Source organism: Lepidothrix coronata, unplaced genomic scaffold (genome assembly GCF_001604755.1).
Source record: "Lepidothrix coronata isolate B3197 unplaced genomic scaffold, Lepidothrix_coronata-1.0 Scaffold101, whole genome shotgun sequence".
In the NCBI taxonomy this organism is placed as follows: domain Eukaryota; kingdom Metazoa; phylum Chordata; class Aves; order Passeriformes; family Pipridae; genus Lepidothrix; species Lepidothrix coronata.
Window position 1 is genome coordinate 93,166 of NW_016690281.1, and position 19,087 is coordinate 112,252.

At 42.3% G+C, this 19,087-nt stretch overlaps 1 protein-coding gene across 2 annotated transcripts; it reads right to left on the reverse strand.

Annotated features, from left to right (window-relative positions):
* Positions 1 to 3,344: 3,344 nt before the first annotated feature.
* Positions 3,345 to 19,038, reverse strand: LOC108501340 (interleukin-9 receptor-like). Of its 2 annotated transcripts, none has more exons than XM_017823100.1 (10): positions 18,013 to 19,038; positions 11,217 to 11,272; positions 10,241 to 10,331; positions 9,733 to 9,841; positions 7,747 to 7,940; positions 6,887 to 7,032; positions 6,376 to 6,550; positions 6,031 to 6,142; positions 4,941 to 5,025; positions 3,345 to 4,450 (listed from the first exon to the last, which is right to left on the reverse strand). In XM_017823100.1, the coding sequence occupies exons 3-10, from the start codon at positions 10,317 to 10,319 to the stop codon at positions 3,911 to 3,913; spliced, it is 1,440 nt and encodes a 479-aa protein (XP_017678589.1). In that variant the 5' UTR covers positions 10,320 to 10,331; positions 11,217 to 11,272; positions 18,013 to 19,038; the 3' UTR covers positions 3,345 to 3,910. The 2 variants fall into 2 exon arrangements, with proteins under 2 accessions (XP_017678589.1, XP_017678590.1); XM_017823101.1 differs by having other exon boundaries at positions 18,408 to 18,584.
* Positions 19,039 to 19,087: the final 49 nt, after the last annotated feature.

Consider the following 19,087-nt stretch of genomic DNA (forward strand, 5'->3'; position numbering starts at 1 on the left):
GGGCCCGTTAACGGCGCCCTGTCAGGCCGTGTGCGAGCGTCGCCCCGGCCCGCGCCCGCCGGACCCAGTGGGGACCCCCCCGACCACGGCACTGCAGCGGACAATTGGAATTTGTCAAGGAATTCACAGAATTGTGAGGCATTACTCAAAAGGATGAGGCAGAAAAGGACAACAGCCAGCCAGCTTTCCTGTATGATAATTTTCTCATCCTTTTCTTCAGCAGATGAGTAGAACAACTGATAGTAATCTTCTAATAGGTTGGATGCGTGGGTCAGTGGAGATGTGTAGTTTATTGTTGTAAGCCTACCTTCACTCATTTTCAGACTGTAGTCACATTTTAGGCCTCTCAGAGAAACTCTGCCAAGTAGCAAAAAGCTTTTGTGTAGCTTAGGCATTCATAGAATCATAGAATCAGCTGGGTTGGAAGGGACTTTCGAGATCAAGTCCAACCCTTGATCCACTATCGCTGCAGTTCCCAGACCATGGCACTAAGTGCCACATCCAGTCTCTTTTTAAAAATCTCCAAGGACAGAGAATCCACTACTTCCCTGGGCAGCCCATTCCAATGGCTGACCCTCTCTGTAAAGAAGTTCTTTCTAATATCTAACCTAAACCTCCCCTGGCACAACTTGAGACCATGCCCTCTTGTCTTGCTGATCTTTGCCTGGGAAAAGAGCCCAACCCCCACCTGGCTCCCCCCTCCTGTCAGGGAGTTGTAGAGAGTGAGGAGGTCTCCCCTGAGCCGCCTCTTCTCCAGGCTGAACAGCCCCAGCTCCATCAGCCTCTCCTCATAGGACTTGTGTTTGAGTCCCTTCACCATCCTAGTTGCCCTCCTCTGGACCTACTCCAGGACCTCAATGTCCTTCCTGAACTGAGGGGCCCAGAACTGGACACAGTACTCAAGGTGTGGCCTCACCAGCACTGAGTACAGGGGAAGAATCACTTCCTTGGACCTGCTGGCCACATTGTTCCTGATCCAGGCCAGGATGCCACTGGCCTTCTTAGCCACCTGGGCACACTCTGGCTCATGTTCAGCTTCTTGTCAATCCAAACTCCCAGGTCCCTCTCTGTCTGGGTGCTCTCTAGCCACTCTGTCCCCAGATTAATGCTGTAACTGTGTTTGTGGCTACTGAACACTGCTCTTCAAAGAGATCCTCCTGGTCAAAAGGCAGATTCTTTTCCATTTCATCTGGCACAATTTTTTTCTAGACAATATCACAATGGTCCACACAACAAATTGACCAGTTGGATTTATGTTTGTTTATGTCCGTGCATATTTTTATAAGGCTCAAAAAGTATCAGGCTCATCATAGAACTAGTAAAATGTATGGATTGCACAGAGCTAAGTTTAGAGCTGTTTCAAACATTACACAATGTAGAGTTGTGAACACAAAGAAAGGAAGCAACAGAGAAGCGCAGACTTATAATAATATTACATGACAGTTCTGTCAGACTCACATGAAAATGCTGGCCACTTTGTTCTGGTTGCACGTTACACACACAGCATGCACTTGGTAGTCCCAGGATATTAAAGGCTTCACAGGCTTGACCAGAGCCCATATTATGTCTCATTACTAGATTGTAGTTCTCTATCTTCCACTGGAAGGATACTTAGAGGCAAAACTCAGCCTTAGAATAGTTCAGAGATTCTAGAAGAAGCTTTAAAAAGCATAACTTGATACTAATACCAGTCTCAAACATGACACACACAAAAAATGAACAGAAAACCTTAAAATAAAAACACAAAGCAAAAGGCCGGGGGAAAAAGGAGTTTTATAGACTACTTTTGTAGAAAATTTGTAGTATTTCATTGGCTGAATAAAAATGAGGCTTTGATTGTTCCAAAGACCTAATTGTAAAGCAGAGGTATTTTGTTTTTTTTCTAGTGACAACAACTAACATTTATAAGTAACTCCATAAACGCAGAAGCAGCTGAAAGTTGTTTCATCTGGAGAACCGCTGATGCTGGAATATTATTGCAGCTTTTTAACCATCAGCCTGTCATCACCTGCAGACTCAGTTGTTATAGTCTTCCTGTCCTACCCTAATGGACTCAGGCAGCATCATCTTTGACTTTTCATTTCTCTCAAGTAATTTCTGACTACATTCAATCTCTCTGTTTTGCTTCTTTATCTCATGAAGTTTTTTGTTCTCCCTTCCATAGCCTGACCTGCTGCTCCTTACCATATCTGAATATAATCGTTCCCACTCTGATTTTGCTAATACTCCTAGTACAGAATACCTTCTTAACTGAGCAACATTTTATGAAACTGGTTCACTTTCTGTGCAGACATGTTCATAAGCAAGGGCTATCAAGATCTGAGAGATTTAAGATACAATTGATCTGACAATTTCAGAAAGCATCCCTCTGATTTTGAAGATTTGAAATTTGAGACACTACATCAAACCACACCATGGGGTCTAAAAGTTTAGGATTGCCAAAATCCTCCAGGTGTGTAGTCTTGTTATATGATTTTCTTATCCTGAGGAAATTATAGCAACTCTTAACGACAGCAACAGCACATTCTTCTCTTGCCATTAGATTGAGGTATAGTAAAAGAAGCACACTTGAATACAGTTTTCACAAGTTAAAAACCACAAAGGACCGTAAATGGGATAATATTTTCAGATATCAAGTAAGCCCTTTGCTTACAACACTGAAAACAAATCACTGCTGTTACCTCCTATGGCTGTCATGCAAATTGGATGTGAACTTCTCCTTCTGTTCCTGTTTTTCTCACAGTTGAAGACTCCTCACAACAATTCTCTGGTCTAGCATGTTTTTTGGGAAGGATGTCTCAACCTACTTTGTTACTTATAAATGAAATGTTTATTTACCTTGTCAAAACTATTCAGTGCTAATGGTCAGCAGAGAGACAAGGGAAGCATTCCAAAGACAGAGGAATAAATGTATGTGACTGTATATATGCATGTGCCAGCTAGTTTAGATGCATGTCTACCTATCTCACTATGCTTGCTAAAACTGTTGAGCCTATTAAATTGAGGAGATCCAACTAAGACTCCAGAAATCTGCTTGGTGGTAAATTAATTGTGTATAGTATTTTCTAGGACAGAAAGTAAATCTCTAGATATCCAGCTCAGAAAGGCTGTACCTGTTGTGCAGTTAAGACAAAGGACTCGTCACCTTGGAGAGCCAGTAGGCCTGGCCTGTACTGTGATTAAGTAAGCCTCATGTGTGCTGTTCTTGCTTTTCGTCTTTCTCCATTAGATCAGCCCAGCCACTTAACCTTGAGATAAATTTTTGTTAAAATCAAAGCAGTACATGAGGCTTAGTTATTGCAAAATAAAAAGTTAGAGCCTTTCACAATAATAAAGATCAAGGTCCGCTGTCTGATGATCTTTAAATAGAGCAATTACAAATTCTGATCAAATCAGGAACCAGTTGAAGTCATCAATGCATTAAGAAGCAAAATTACCCTCGTTAGCGAAAATCGTTTATTGTGATTTTATGAAGAATTATGCATAGTTTTAAAAAATTATGGAGTTTAAATCATGGTTCATCACACTGCAAATATTGCTGCTTCCAAGAGGCACACAATTCCAATAGCTCTTCCTGAGGAAAAACGGCGGGTCTGCTGCTGCCTCCTTAGACCGGCGGTTACTGGACCTCTGCTGGCAGGAGGTTAATTCAGGGAAGGGCATGGTCATGTATCTCTGAGACAACAGATGTTGCTGGAGTTGGGCTTTGCCATGCCTGTAGGGGTAGTATTTGCTAGCCAGAGGACTTGGTCACAATCTTCTTCTGAAGTACAGGAATTGAAGATTTATTTTAAAATTATACAAGTTTGCAATTATCTGCACAGTCACCATTTAAGCCACTTAGGAAGACAATGTTGGGAGATGAGAGAAGAGCACCAGAATCTTTGTAGGCAGTATTCCTCAGGGAAGGTCACTGATCATTCTGATGTTTGACAAGACTATTGCCATCGGAGAGCTTCAGTGGTTCAGCAGGAATCAGACCTCCTGTGGTATCATTGTCACACAAGGTACAATAGTCACTGCCACTGAAGGACACATCTTCTATCTCCAAAGATTCCTGAAGCATAAGAAAGTCACCCTTTCCATGCTGTGAGTGAGAGGAATAATTCCTTCCCATGCTAGGGCTCTCAGAATTGTCTTTAATTATTTCAGAGATTTTCAGGCCAACTGTGTCATCAGCATGGTTCGGTGCAAACAATAGTCCTGGCCTCACTTCTATCTCTTCAGCTCTTATATACCTACTGGGGACATATTGCTGGCTTGGACCTGGGGCAAATACAAAGTTTTCTTCTGCAGCAACCAGATTTGTGCTTTCCCAAGGTTTCCAGGAGATCTGAGAAATCAGTTCCTGGGTGTTTAGATCAGAAACTCTATCTGCAGTCACTTTGCTTGAGTTGCTGGCCTCTTCTCTTCCAAATTGGCTACAAGCCTCATTAGGTCCAACCCAGTCCTAGTGAAAGGATCAATAAGTTTGGGTCATTTTTCGTAGTTATTCCAAAATATTCTGTGTATATGGCTTTGGCACAATAATCCAGAGGTTTAGTGCAAATATAACAGGCCAAGTTAGAGTAATAGGGTAGATAATCTAGCTGCTAATTTCACAAAGCTTTACAAGAAATTTTACAAGATTTCACCTCCAGAATATAATGCAAGCTACTTGTATTGCTTTGGCTTTGAAAGGACAGGGTGCACCCTTTCGATTCAGCCAGAGTTCAAAGTGACTAGAGGGGTTCTACTTCTAAGGAGTGAGAAGTTGGACAGGAGCTCTGCTGGTCAGCTAGTATGTGGAGACAAGAAACTGAGAAACTGTAAACTCTCAGGAAGAGCAGAACCACCTGTCAGTAACTCTGCTCAGGAGCTAGAATGATTAATCCCAGAAAAAAAAAATCCTCCCATCATGAACTGAGGATCATAAGAAAGGAATTAAACTTATTTCTTACCTTGAAATTCCCATTGTGCAAACTATAGAGTGGCTGAAAGAAAGCAGCTGGCGTGGGAATGTTAAAGCAGGTGAGACTTTTTGCCCTGAAGTGAGAAAACAACTATTAAAAAAAACGGAAAATTTTTCTGTATTCTGTCTCCATGATACTGATTGGATGCAACCTCCACACTTACCATGATTTCTGACATCTCATGCAATCGTTTGTCTGCTACCTATGCATGCATTTAATGTTTCTAGCCTGAAGCAGTCTTAAAAGTTTCTTAGGAATATCCAAAAACTTATTACTGGTCTATTACCCATTATATGCACCAAGCTATTGAAACATTTGTTTTTCAACTTACTTGATCTAAACCACTGTTTCTGGAAGTGTTTTAGAGAATTCTAGCTTCATTATATTTAGACAGAGAAATTCTGCCAGACATTCTTGCCCATTTATTAGAGTCTATCCTGTAAAATACTTTATTGCATTTTGTCAAGTATTCTGTTTCTCTAAGAATGATGTGTGTATGGAGCATAATAATGTATGTCAAGGCAGAAAAAAAAAAGAGGTAGGAGATTTACTTTTGCTTTGACAGCATAAAAAATGGCAGAAGATGGTTGAACCAAGGTTCTAAACCACTTTGTTCTCTGTAAACTTGCTCTCAACAGAATCTGAGTCAGTCTAGCTTGCCTATATTGGTATTTTACATACTGACTGCTGCCAGGTATGTCACGAGTAGCTTAACATTGACATCAGTTTAACCACCTTTATGGATTGCTAGGTACTTGCACTTTTAATTTATCTACATGAAGCTTAACAAGAAATTTCCATGGCTTTAAATTTCTTTAACTCCAAGAGACCCTCATCCTTGAGTTTCAGCTGAGTTTGGGAGTCACAAGGGTACTTTGGTCTCCTTAAGGACTGTATAATGGGTCATTAACTATCATCAGCCAAGGAATATGTCATGTCCCATGACTGTCAAAAGAGGTTTTGACAATGACTGAGCCTGTGCAGGAGAAACAGGAAGGAAAAGGGATATAACAACTTTTGATTTATCCTCTTCAGGCCATAAAGATCAAGGGGAACTTAATGAAAAACTATCACATACCTTGAAGAAAGTTTGCAGTTCCAGAATAAATAGAGTAGAGTGCCCAAACTCAGAGGAATGAACAAGAGCTGCATAGTGGTATTTAAGATCTTCTCAGACAGTTTTGGTACATCTAGGAAAACAGCACAAAAATTTGTAGCAAAAGTCTGGAAGTCAAGATAGAATTCCAAATAACCAAGCAATCCAGATGAAACAGGCTGCTAAAGTCCTCAAGGAAAGTAACTTGGCTATGAATACTTGAAGAAAGCTAGTTCTGTTTTGTAAAGCTCCATTTTTTCACATATCTTCCTTTTTTTTGGAACATGGACATGAAATGAATTAAGATGAAAACAACATTCTTTGTACCTGCTCTTTGAAACACCGTTGTCTGGCTCCACTCACTCCACTGACTGTGGTAGGAATTCTCATTTTCAGAAACTTTGCAGCGAACTCTTGCAATGTAAGCGATGCCACTGCGAAGCTCTGTTGCTTCAATTTCTATCTGTGGCAGTGAACTGGATGGTGTCTTGTTCAATGCAATCTGAAAAGTATTGAAAGCATTTCTGTTAACAAGGCTGGGCAAAGGGATGGTCTTTTAAATACTCTTTTTTGGTTTTTTTTTTCCCTTTTCTTTTCCAAATTCTCTTTTCTTAGATGCAAGAAGAGGGCCTGCATGAGGATGGGTGACTTATGAATGTAGGGGTCATGAGAAGAGTTATTGATCTCCAGAATTGATTTATATAAAATCTTTCAGACTTCATATGGGAAACCAGAAAGGCCAGATTAAAAGAGTCAGCTGGCAGAGAGCCCTGAGCTGATTAGCAAGGCTGTTGTGCCCAAAGAGCCAGGCAGCATCACTGTGTGTCTCATCCATTACCTCCCAGGACATGCTGTACTCCTTATACTGCAATTCATATTGGAGAATTTCAACGAGGTACCAAGGCACGTTCCACACACTCCACCATATCTGACACTTGCTGGCAGTGGCATTGCTCTGGAGGTTCAAAGGTGGATCAAGTTTTACTGTAAATAGAGGAGGCAGGTTTTTTCACAATATTTGAAACATCACAAAAGGAGATGTGTGATACCAGGCTGACTAAAGTCTTGGAAGATAAAGCTTGGTCCGAAGAGTGATACTAAGACCAGAAGTAGACCAAATTAGTTTCCAGGTTGGATCAGAGCAGCTACAGAACTGACATAAATTAATGATAACTCCAGCAGTCTCTGGGGATAATCTTGCAAGCAAAGAACCACTCTGGATGTCACATTCTGCCCTAAAAACATACCACACATATAGACACTAGATACTAGTATTTCAGATACTAGAGCATTTCTCTGAAGTACCAGGCCATGGGACATTCGATTAAATCCGTGACTTTGATTTCTCATTACATAATTTCTCAGGAAAAAGTAAAACAACAAAACAAACAATTGTGGCAATCTAATTGTAAATTTTCTATGGCACAAGAAAACATGATGCAAGTGTGAAGTCTTCTTGAAAGATGCTCCAGAGCCAGCCCTCTCTAAAGTCCTAGAAAGGTCAGAATGGAGAGACTCAGGGACTGCATCCTCACTGGTACAGTCCACACAGCACACTCTCCAGGAATGGACAGTCTAGCTTGTTTTCATTGTTTCCACTTGCTGTCTTTGAGACACCCTTTGTTAGAGAGCATATCAGACCTACCCCAAAGCTGCTGGGCAGAGCCACAGCTCACGACTGCCCTTGTTCATACTTACTGTGCTTGCGGGGATTGTACACTGGAAAGGTAACGTATTTGTGATTACGTCCAAAGAAGTTTCCTTGGAGAGAGACTCTATAACCATCTGTTTCCAAGATCTGGCTGGCTAAATGAATTGTGCAGTGGTACTGATTCTGCATGCTCTCTGCGGCAGTCAGTTTGCAGCTGGCGTTGTGGCCCTTTGACCAGAGGCTAGAAGAATAAAAAGGCTGAAAGTTTCTTTGAAGGCATACAATGAAGTGTTTTTTCAGTTTATGAAGAACATGTGGCAGCTTAGCACACCACCACACTCTGGAAGACCATGAACCTCTTTAGTGCAGAGAGCACAGAAAGCAATCCTAAAGCTGGCTGGATGGCAGGGCTGAATAGGGAGGAAGGAGATGCCTTCATAACCTCTCTGCTGAAAGCACCAGACCTTCAAGGAGCTGCATACAGAGCCCAATATCTGCCCCCTCTGAAAGTGAGAGGGCTGCATGTCATTGCCAGGAAAGCAGCTGGGTAGGGGGGAAGAAGTGAGTTACAACTGCACAGCACAGAAGCAATGAGTTGTACATTAAGGCCTCTTTTGCTAGGAACAAACATCAGTACTGACAGCAAAACATGTTGGAAGTTGGTTTGTTGTTTTGTGGTGTAGCCATTTATTAGCAAATTTTTCACGTTGCATGTGATCCCACAAGAAACAGGGATATCACAGTTTATCAGCTTGGCAGTTCTTCATAGATCTAAACCCCAGTATTATTTAGAGCTAGGCTACTTTTGACTTAACCCTACCAGAATATGAGGCATCTAATGTCAGCATGGCTTACCCTCATGTAATACTTACTGGTGGTCAAGACAATGTTATTGCATAATCTAAACACATTCATCTCAAATTATCCTGTCACATAGCAAACTATTCACCCTATTGTTTCCATTAGGGGAAACACTATTCAGATAATATTCTAAATCACAGAATCACAGAATTGACCAGGTTGGAAAAGACCTCCGAGATCATCAAGTCCAACCCTTGGTCTAACACAGCTGTGGTTCCCAGCCCATGGCACTGATGCCACATCCAGTCTCATCTGAAAAACCTCCAGGGACGGTGAATCCACCACCTCCCTGGGCAGCCCATTCCAATGTCTGATTACTCTCTCTGTAAAAAATTTTTTCCTAATATTCAACCTAAACCTCCCCTGGCACAACTTGAGACCATGCCCTCTTGTCCTACTGCTGGTTCCTGGGAAAAGAGCCCAACCCCCACCTGGCTACAACCTCCTGTCAGGGAGTTGTAGAGAATGATGAGGTCTCCTCTGAGCCTCCTCTTCTCCAGGCTGAACAGCCCCAGCTCCCTCAGCCTCTCCTCACAGGACTTGTGCTCCAGTCCCTTCCCCAGCCTCGTTGCTCTTCTCTGGACCTGCTCCAGCCCCTCCATGTCCTTCCTGAACTGAGGGGCCCAGAAACTGGACACAGCACTGCAGGGGTGGCCTCACCAGCACTGAATAAATCTGTTATTAAAGCTTATAACTCACTGGACTTGTATATATATATATATATACTAACTAATAGATTAAACCACTAGTGGTTTAATTTCTAGGCAAAAAGACAAGAAATTATTAGAAGTTGATTAGGGAGCTTCATGGACAATGGGCTCTGGAAGTTCCCAGATCACAGAGACTGAAGGCCAGGAAGGAAAGGCTCCCTATGCTGAGGCACCTGCCAGAACAGTTCACTGGGTGGATAGCCAGAGCTGGCAGGAGAACATGCAGCTGTGTCCACTGTACCTCAGCTGCCCCAGCTGAGGCTGTGGGCCCACAAAAGGGAGCAGCTTCCAAGGTAGCCCAGGTCTGGGGTGATGGGGTGGCAAAGGTAGCTGTGCCACAGGTCTCCTCCTGCTGTGGAGGGAAGAAAGCCCACAGCTGGACCCCATCTCTGCTTTTCCATGCCATCCTGCCCATGCCAGGGCTGGGGCTGCCACAGGCAGCGCTCGGTATGTGGCTCTTACTTGGTGAAATGCAGGTGGAAAGGTCCATCGCCCACGGGCTTCTCCGTCGCCCACGTGCAGTTCACGGTAGTTATGTAGTTATTCAGGCAGCTCAGGCTGCCACAGAGCTCTGCAGAGGAAGGAGACCAGAGCTAGATCCATGTATCACTGGATGAGGCCTTGCTCAGTACATCAAATAAATGCATTACTTGCTAGTACTTCCTTTACTGACACTGCATCTAATCTTCCCCATCATGTTCTTCCTCTCTTGTACCACACTTCACTGCATGAGATGAGTGTAACATCTTAGGGCAGGGACCTTGGGCAGTTGCTACACATTTTCTGCTGCCCAGCTTATCCAGTATGTGCTCAGTTCCCTAGGCTTGGCATTACCAGCCAGCTGTACCGGTTCCTGGGACCTAGGAAAGGGCAGGATCTTGGGTTGCATATTTAAGAGTCTGTGAATGAAAAATGAGCACAGGTATGTGCCTGTTTTCCTACGGTGAACCTATTCCAGATCTCCTCTTACCTCTCCCTCTTCCTCCACCAAAGAGCAGCACAGCAGTAATACACAGCCGGAGGCCCAGCTGCCACACAGCTCTTCCCATTCCAGATAATATCTGAAACAGAACAATTTTTAGGAGCAGTTTTGTCAGTATTTGTACCAGCAGGTTGAAGCTTTACCTACTTCCTTCTGCAAGTGTGATGCAAGCTTATCTTGAATCTCTCAGGGCACCAGCTCAGCTATATAATTTCTTCTATAGGAACTGGTCTTCTCATGGCAGTAAATAATACTTTGTACAGGAATCTAAAGCACGAGCTGCATTAAAGTAAATCTTTAATTCCTGCAATTTGATCAAGGGTGGGTGAAAGGGTGGGTGTTTCATCTTTCCTTCTTCCTGCATTTTTGGCATCTGGTTTATGACAATTTAAGAGCAGCAGAGAGCCACAGTGGGTTGGAAAAAATGTTCATGTTTCCCTGTATCTCATTTCTGACAGCAACCAAAACCAGATGCTTAGAGAAAATCATAGCAATAGAGCATAGATATTCTTCTCTGAAAACATTGTCAGCCTCCAGACATTTGCAGCTCAGGGGCCTCCTGGAGCAGACATAATTTCTGCATATTCAGAAAAGAGAAACAGAGAATAACTGATATGCTCCTGGTCAAAGCGTTCATTGAGAGATGTAGAATACTTAGGACCTAGTCATTACCCCAGTTCACAGAAGGGTTGTGTAAGGATGTTTGAAGTGTATCTTCTGCAATATGGAACACTACCTCTGTACAGTGTTAAGCTGGACTCACTCTTTTTTTTTTTTTAATTAGAAATTCCGTTCTGTGAATTCTCTCCTGATGAAGTTTTAATTTAAAATTATACTTTTTCACTGAAAGCTTCTGATTTGGCATTCTTATGGCAAAGCTTAATACGAAGAATATGGACCTGATCTACTCAGCAATACATGGTGTTTTTAAAAGATGTTTTCAGTTTGCAATACTTGCTGTTACCTGAACACAGCAAATGAGCCCAGCACTGCTGCGAGGAGTGTGATGCTCCAAGGAGCCTGAAACCCAGAAAACATGGAGTGAGTTTGTAGATAGAGACCACTAATAAACAAAAACAGTTTCTTGAAAAATTAAAAGAATTTTGGAGGAACACTGTTTGCACTGCTTGCCTAGCACGTACACTGAACTGAGCTCTAGGGCTGGGCTAATGTAAGGGTCTGAGAATTTTCTGTCTTAGAAGAGCTTGGGTTAGTTATTATTAAAAAAACAAAAACAAAAAAACCCAAACCAACAACTATCAACCAAAATTTGCCAGAGATTATGATCTCTCTTTCAGGACAAGCTGGGGAAAAGGGAGAGAGTGTCAGGATAGGAGAAACACTAAGTACAGCATTAGCACAGGACCAAATAGATACAGCCTGGCTATAGAATAAGATCATGATTTCAAACCAACAAAGGATCTGAAGTAATCTAGAATAGAAATGAGCGAGAAAAAGCCTATGCTTAGCAAGGATTGTGATATTTAAATCATTAGGATTGTTTTACTGAAGGGATTAAGTGATCTGATGGCTACAACAGCAGGAACTGGACTCCATGACCAGGAGGAGTCAAGAGTATCCTTCCAGTCATGAATTTCACAAAGCAATACAGCAGCATCCAAATAAAACTTCTTGCCTGTGATCATGCCTGCTTATGGTGTCCCTTTTCTGAATCGAATAGTAAAATAATTACAATGTTTCAGAAACTTATCAAGAGAAAAGGAATCTTTCTGGCTACCACTTCCCCACCTCTTCATTTATGGGTTTTTGGTAAGCACTCTGTTTTGCTGCAGACCTTCTTCAGAGTGGGGGTTGTCAAGAGGAAGTGTCACCAGTAGCTGATTTTAGCTGCAGGAGGCTGGGAGGCATGAAGCCTCTCCTGCTTATCATTCTAATCAGGGTTGCGTGTGATCCCTGAGATAAATACAGTCATAGTGACTAAATATGATATAGACAGAGATGCATTAAGTAGAATTATACATGTGCTTACAAGAACTCGTTCAGGCACACAAACAAATAAACAAACATAGGTCAAGATAAGTAAACCAGGACAGAATGTTTCCAGGTAATTGCTATTAATTTTATAAACTCCCCCCACCCCACGTAAGAAGTTCTTTGTTCAGTTCTTCAGTGTTCAAAATGTGTCAGACATTTCTGGCTCTCTAGCCCACCTGGAAACAAATACAGCATGTTTAAATACAAATTTTTGCATTAGAAGCCATGAATGTTAGTCATAAGTAGGTCATGTAACACTGAATTCTGAAAGGCTTATCAGAAAATTATTTCAGGAAATAGCACATAACCAGATGAACAAGATTCTGCAGTACATTAATGCATTTAGAGGAGCTAACACACAGACTGTGGATGCATATGAGTTAAAAAAATGTTATTGTAGCTACATGTAATATTGAATAATTTCTTCTGTTGGGATCCATACTTTAGACAAAGAGATGCTGTCAATATAAAAATGGTTCTGGAAAGGGCTATAAGAATGATATGATCTTGGATAACTTTCCTCAGAAATCAACAATTAAAGACCAACTAAATCTCTTTAACTTAACCAAAGGAAACACTAAGTAGTAATTTCACACCAGCCATAAGTATCTTACATGGGAAGGTGATTTCACATAGAGAAAAATCTTTTTTTTTTTAAATCTCCTAGAGACAGATGGAAAGAATGCACTTGTTAGACACTGAAGGTAGATACAATTAGACAGAAATAAAGTGTAGAATTTGTACAAAGGGGAACTACCTTTATTGCTGGAACCTCTTGCCTAAACATATGATGCAAGACTTGTAGTCTATAAATCTTTCTTGGGTATCTTGAAAAACAATACAAAATCCCGGTAGCTCAGATGGAAACCCAGTGCCAGCAGTCCAGGTGCTATTACAGCAGCTGCCAGCACTGGAAGACAAATCAATTTTTTAGCCAGGTTGCCTGCTGGTTTTTCACGTTCTAATGCCCAGTTTCTGCCACACTGGGCAGTTGTGGGTGAAGCCAGAAAAGCCCCGTGAAAACTGGAGGAACCACCTTTACTCTGCAGGAAAGAAAGAGACCAAATGCCTGAGATGACACCCTGAAACAATACACCAGATGTGCTTCCACCAGTCTGGATATTAGCTCAGCACCAGGAGCTGAGTATGACCTTGAGTTGCTAGGTAGTGTCAAGCTGTTGCAATGGTGTTTCCATCCTTTCTGCATGTTTCCAGGGCTGAGTTGTTCTGCCTGTTACCTGCTCAAGGAAATGAGGCCTTGCAGCCTTGCCTTTCCCCTTCCCTCCTGTAGTTCCACCAGCAGCCTCCATTTCCCAAAAGTAATTTTGAGTAATTTTGAAGCAGAGTTTGTACAGACAGATTTTTCAAATGCTCTCAGCTGCTTACCCACAGAAAGGCACATGATTGACGGTTATTGGTAGATCTGTTACTAGGAATTCATATTCACAGATTCACCTCCACATTTCGGGTCCAGCTGAACACACAATAAAAAGATTTTCTTTTAAGAATTTATAAGGTGAAATAAATTATTTGATAGATAACACTGAGAGGGGAAGTAGAACAAGAAGGTGACAACACAGTCCCATCATGTGGGTAGCCTAGATATCATCTGGGTTTTAGCAACTCAGTAAAGCAGAGCTTTACAAGGAGACCCAAAGAATGAGGTAGCCCAGGCGAATTGCAGGCAGTACCTTCAATATATAAGCAGTAGCATAAAGGGTGATTAGGAGGAGGTGATTTAACAATCTAGTGGGAGGTGGAAGCTGACATCATTGAGTTCACTTTTTGATGGAGAAATGAGAGATGACAACAGGACAAGGAGAGGCTGTCAGTGACTTTGGAAGTGGGGACAAGAAGCTTATGAGAAAGAGAAATAGAAGAATTGTGTAGAGAAATGTAATAGGTTCAAAGGGATGGACACAAGAAAGAACCTTTGCATCTCTGACTTTTGGATGACTACAGGTAAGACAAGTTCTACAAAGGCCTGACAAAACACGAAGTGCCATATAAGAGCATGAGCAAAAATTTGACGTGGAGATGCGTGCATAAGCTTCTTCAACATGCTTGAGCATCCTTGGATACTTGTCAGATTACATGCCAGCCCACAGCAGAGAGACAGGACTCCTAGGCTTTACTCCACCTCTGACATCAATTTTTATATAGAGTACATTGTTTCATCAGTGTAATTTTTTCTTGTTGCAGCTCATACATCTGGTCTCCTATGCTCACCTAAATCTTAGAGGAAGTCAGAAGCTTCAGGTTCTGGACTCTTTCAAAATGTGTTTTTCTTGCTGTCACTCCCACAGCAAGATATGATGTTGACAAGAAGCTCAGCAGGATCTAGCAATGTATGTTTGCCACCCAGAAAGCTAATCCTTCATCAGCCTGCATCAAAAGCAGTGTGACCAGCAGGTTAAGGGAAGGGGTTCTACCCCTCTACCCTGCTCTTGTGAGACCACCACCTGCACTACTTTGTCCAGCTCTGGGGTCCTCAATGTAAGAAGGACATGGAGCTGCTAGAGCAAGTCCAGAGGAGGCCGTGAAGATGACCAGAGAGCTAGAGCCCCTCTGCTATGCAGGCAGGATGAGAGAATGGGGGTTGATAACCTGTAGAAGAGCAGGCTCCGAGGAAACCTTAGAGCCCCTTTCAGTATCTAAAAGGGCTATAAGAAAGGTGGAGAGGGACTTTGGACAAGGGTATGAAGTGACATGACAGGGGGGAATGGCTTCCCACTGACAGAGGACAGGATTAGATCGGATACTGAACAGAAATTCTTCCCTGTAGGGTTGGCGAGGCCCTGGCACAGGTCACCCAGAGAAGCTGTGGCTGCTCCATCCCTGGAATTGTTCCATGCCAGCTGGACAGGGTTTGGACAAGCCCATGGCAGGGATCGCTTCCAATCCACACCATTCTAGGATTCTATGATACAATGAGTGGTGTACAGTGGGAGCAGACACAGCAGACCTGGACCCTTGAACACTGTTTCCATCCATTACATCTTAGTAATTAGTGATAAGTGGCCTGCTTTCCCTTGGCCATAATCCCTTCCTTTGCTTACATCTCTTCCAGAGGAAGCACCAACAGGCACTACAGAAAAGCAGGACACTGACTGGCACCTATGAAGTAAAACAATGACAGGCAGTAGCACATCTGTACTAACAGGTACATCCATCCATCCATCCATTAGGACTAACCCAAGTGTACATTCACCTTTATACTACTAGGTGTGATTAGAGGGGTACCCATCATGAACAATCATCTCTGCCTATAAAGAAAGACTTTTGCAGGTCCTTTAAGAAAAATTAGCCATAGATTGTCTACCTTCTTAATACCTAGGCCTCTGAGCACATGCCTGACAGAAGCACATCAAGTGCACACAGCAGACTCACATGATCAGCATGCCAGCTGCTGGGGAATAAGGAAAAAGGGGTTGGATTTCTCAACTACAGAGATTATCAGAGAACCCCATATAACCAGTCTTTTTCTCCCTTCCTCTTTGGAGAGCCATCTTCCCATAATTTGATGCTCACAAACAGCCTTGCACTTTTAGATTTGACATACTTGGATCCGAGAGAAAAACCTGGTACAAAGGATGACTACTGCAATAAAGCAATATCCACACACACAAACACACATATATATACACACATGCATACATTAAAAAAGTATATTTTTGCCTGCAAAGTCCCAAACACTGAGGACTATTTTGGCTGGATTCCTTTACATTCATCTCTTGCAGTCAGAGAGGAGTACCTAAAAAATAATTTCTTCAGGGTGGTCCTTCTTTTGAGCACAATCCATCAGAATTAATGCAATAGTGCTGTTTTGTGCTCAGCAAACTAGCAGAACAAAAGCACAGGGACCCTTCTCATGATTCTTTTGTTCTAGGTTTCTAGTACAAGAAACAATATATAATTCCACATTTAGGGATAGAAAATATTTTTCAACATTTTATCTCAGTAGATGTATCCTAACATTAGATACTGGCATACATGGAACAGAAATATGTTAAACTGTCTTACCAGCTCAAAGAAAATGTCACTTTTTGCACCGCTTCTGTCCCTTGATAGTTTGGGCTTCGTGGTTTGATGATCATGCAGTAGCAGCAGTGACATAATAAAGCAGAGCATACTGTGCCTGATTTTAAAGATAATCTCAAGAACCAATGAAAAACTGCTCAGATTATCAGATTGAGTTAAAGTAGCTGTATCTGCAATTACTCATTAGTCCTGGAGAAACTGAGGAACTTCTGCTAAAGGGTTAACATTTAAAAGGCCAAGCAATTTGCTGAATATAGAAGTATAGGCTTGCAACTTTTCTATTAAAAAGGGCCAACAGAAGAGCTTTCTAAGTGACCTAAAGTCATTTTCTAGCCCTGTCTGGATGTGAGGCAAAACTGCTTCCACCCAAGTCCTCTACCAAACTATGCTCAGACTCCTGGAGCACCCTGAGCTGCCCTGTCCTGCGCTTCCCCCACAGCCAACTGCTGCACTGTGCTCAAAGCGCAATGCTGGAAGCAAAGGCAAAAAAGTATTGCAGTGCTTCTGTGTCCTGATCCCAGAGCATATGAGGAACAGATCTTCCCACACCCAGCTGCAATGGCAGTGTTACAGTTAGGATGCATCAAGTCAGTCCTGTACGTGGGTCTAGTGCCGAGAAGGGGGAGAGAGAAGCAGTCAAAGAATAGACCAAGTAACAGCCTGTCAGTATCAGCTTCTGGGGCCAAGAGACAAGGAGGCAGAGGCCATGCAGAAATGGAGATGGACATTTCCAAACTGGTACAACAGAATGAATTATGGTGCTTCCCCTAGTACCTGCTTTTTGGCCCTAACATTCCTGGGAAAACATAATTTTTCCAAATTAGATACTGCTAGGTAAGGGACATTTGCAGTTTGCTCCTAGGAGACACTGAAAAACCCCCACTTCCAACCCCTCAACATTCACAGTGACAACAATTCATTGGCCAAAGGGCAATTGTTACAGCTTGCTTCAAAGGGAATGGCCTCCCTTATTTTAATACTCTTATGGCAGGTACCTGCCTGCAAAATCTGCCTCCTAGGGTGACCAGAAGTAACTTCTAGCCCAACATAGCACCAAACCATCACCTTCTACCAAATGTACAGCCTGATAGTGTTGCAGTAATAGAAACAGCTCCTTCAGCAGTTCTGGGGCCAATGATACAGAGACAAAGAGCAGGCAGAACTGAGATGTAAAGGGCCATAGAAAGACAGAGGAGTTTCCCCTCTTCCCTTAAGCAGCCGGGGTCAGTTACCACAATGTAGTTTCTGAAGTGAAAATAGCTGTAAGATGAAGCTGTAAAAGACTGTGTGGAAACCATCAGAAACACTTCTGCCTAGTACACATTCGCATTGACATGAGCATGATGCAAAAGCCCTTGTAGGACAGTGTGGGGCAGGCTCAGCTCATCCAGGCAGTGAAGTTGGGGTGATCCTCTGCAGTTCATAGAGGACACACAAGGGACTGGTTGTGCAGCAGGGAGGATGTATTAACATGTGAAGTCCTCCCACAACTTATCACAGCTGATGACAAGAAAAATGGAAAATAAGGAGGGAAGGAACCAAAAAACTTAATATCTTAGAGCAGTGCCCAGGAAGCCACTGAGCTAGGGGTATATTGAGGGAATAATAAAAACATGGGCAAAACTAAGCCATATAGGTCCAAAATCAACATAGCAGATACCATGGCTGTTCTGAACAATCAAACCAGGGAGGTGGATGCATAGCAGTACAGTCCCAGCACTCACCTGTGAAAGAAAGAGCTTCTCTTCATTACAGTACTCCCTTCTCTTTAGGGAGCTGTGGAGATGCCTATAGTCTCAGTTAAGAGATGGAGAAGAGGGAAGGGAGTTTATTGGTATCACAGCAACAACACATTATTACTGCACTGGAAGCAAACATCATTCACCACAAAGATTCTCTCAGGATAGGACCTCCTACAGCCAAGCAGCACTATGCCTACATAAGACGTTAGGTCTTCACATTCACTTTCAGTATTGTAGTAACTTTTAAAGACAATTAGGCTAAACAAATCAGAGATAGAGATGTCAGAGGGAAACAGATTGACAGTTACAGTGCAAATTGCAGTTTCATAGTTGGCTTTATTAGCTAGCAGAAATTGCTCAAAATCTGTGCTACTGACCTGTTAACAGCAGTAGAGCAAGTCCAAGGCAGAAGTTGCAGGCACATCCAGCTAGGACGACATTTCTGAAATTTTGGCATAGTTCTAAAAGCTGCTCAATTAATGTGCTTGAAAAGTGCTGGGAGATAAGCTGACTCAGTAGCCTAGTAGAAAGAGTTTGTCTGGAATTATATATTTTGAAGACTTTTCATTTACAGACCCCACCTGGAAAGGCACAGTCTTTCTGAAACCTGAGTTGTGCTTGTTCTCTTGGACATACATTTCTGTGGTGATTAAATAAGAATTGGCTTTGATCATACCCCATGGACAGGTCTGGGACCTCCATAACTAATAAACTACTACAGCTGAGTTTAAAGAGCCAAAAGACATTAGTAGGAAAAGTAATACCACATGTTGTTTGGAAAGGGTGGGGGAGCCTTAATGTAGCAAACATGCTTGCCATGGGTTATGCTTCTAAGAGTCCATGTACAGCCAAACTCCCAAGTCATGCGAGAACACCAGGGAAAATAATTTAATGTTCTGTACTCTTCAAAAGGTTACTGTAAAAAAATTGCACATCTGTATAACCCAAAGTATAATTTTCAAGGTACTTAGAATTCTAAAAAAGACAACAACCAACCAAACCCAGAAACAATCAATCATAACAAATTTGAGACATTAATAGGATAAGTGGCAACAGA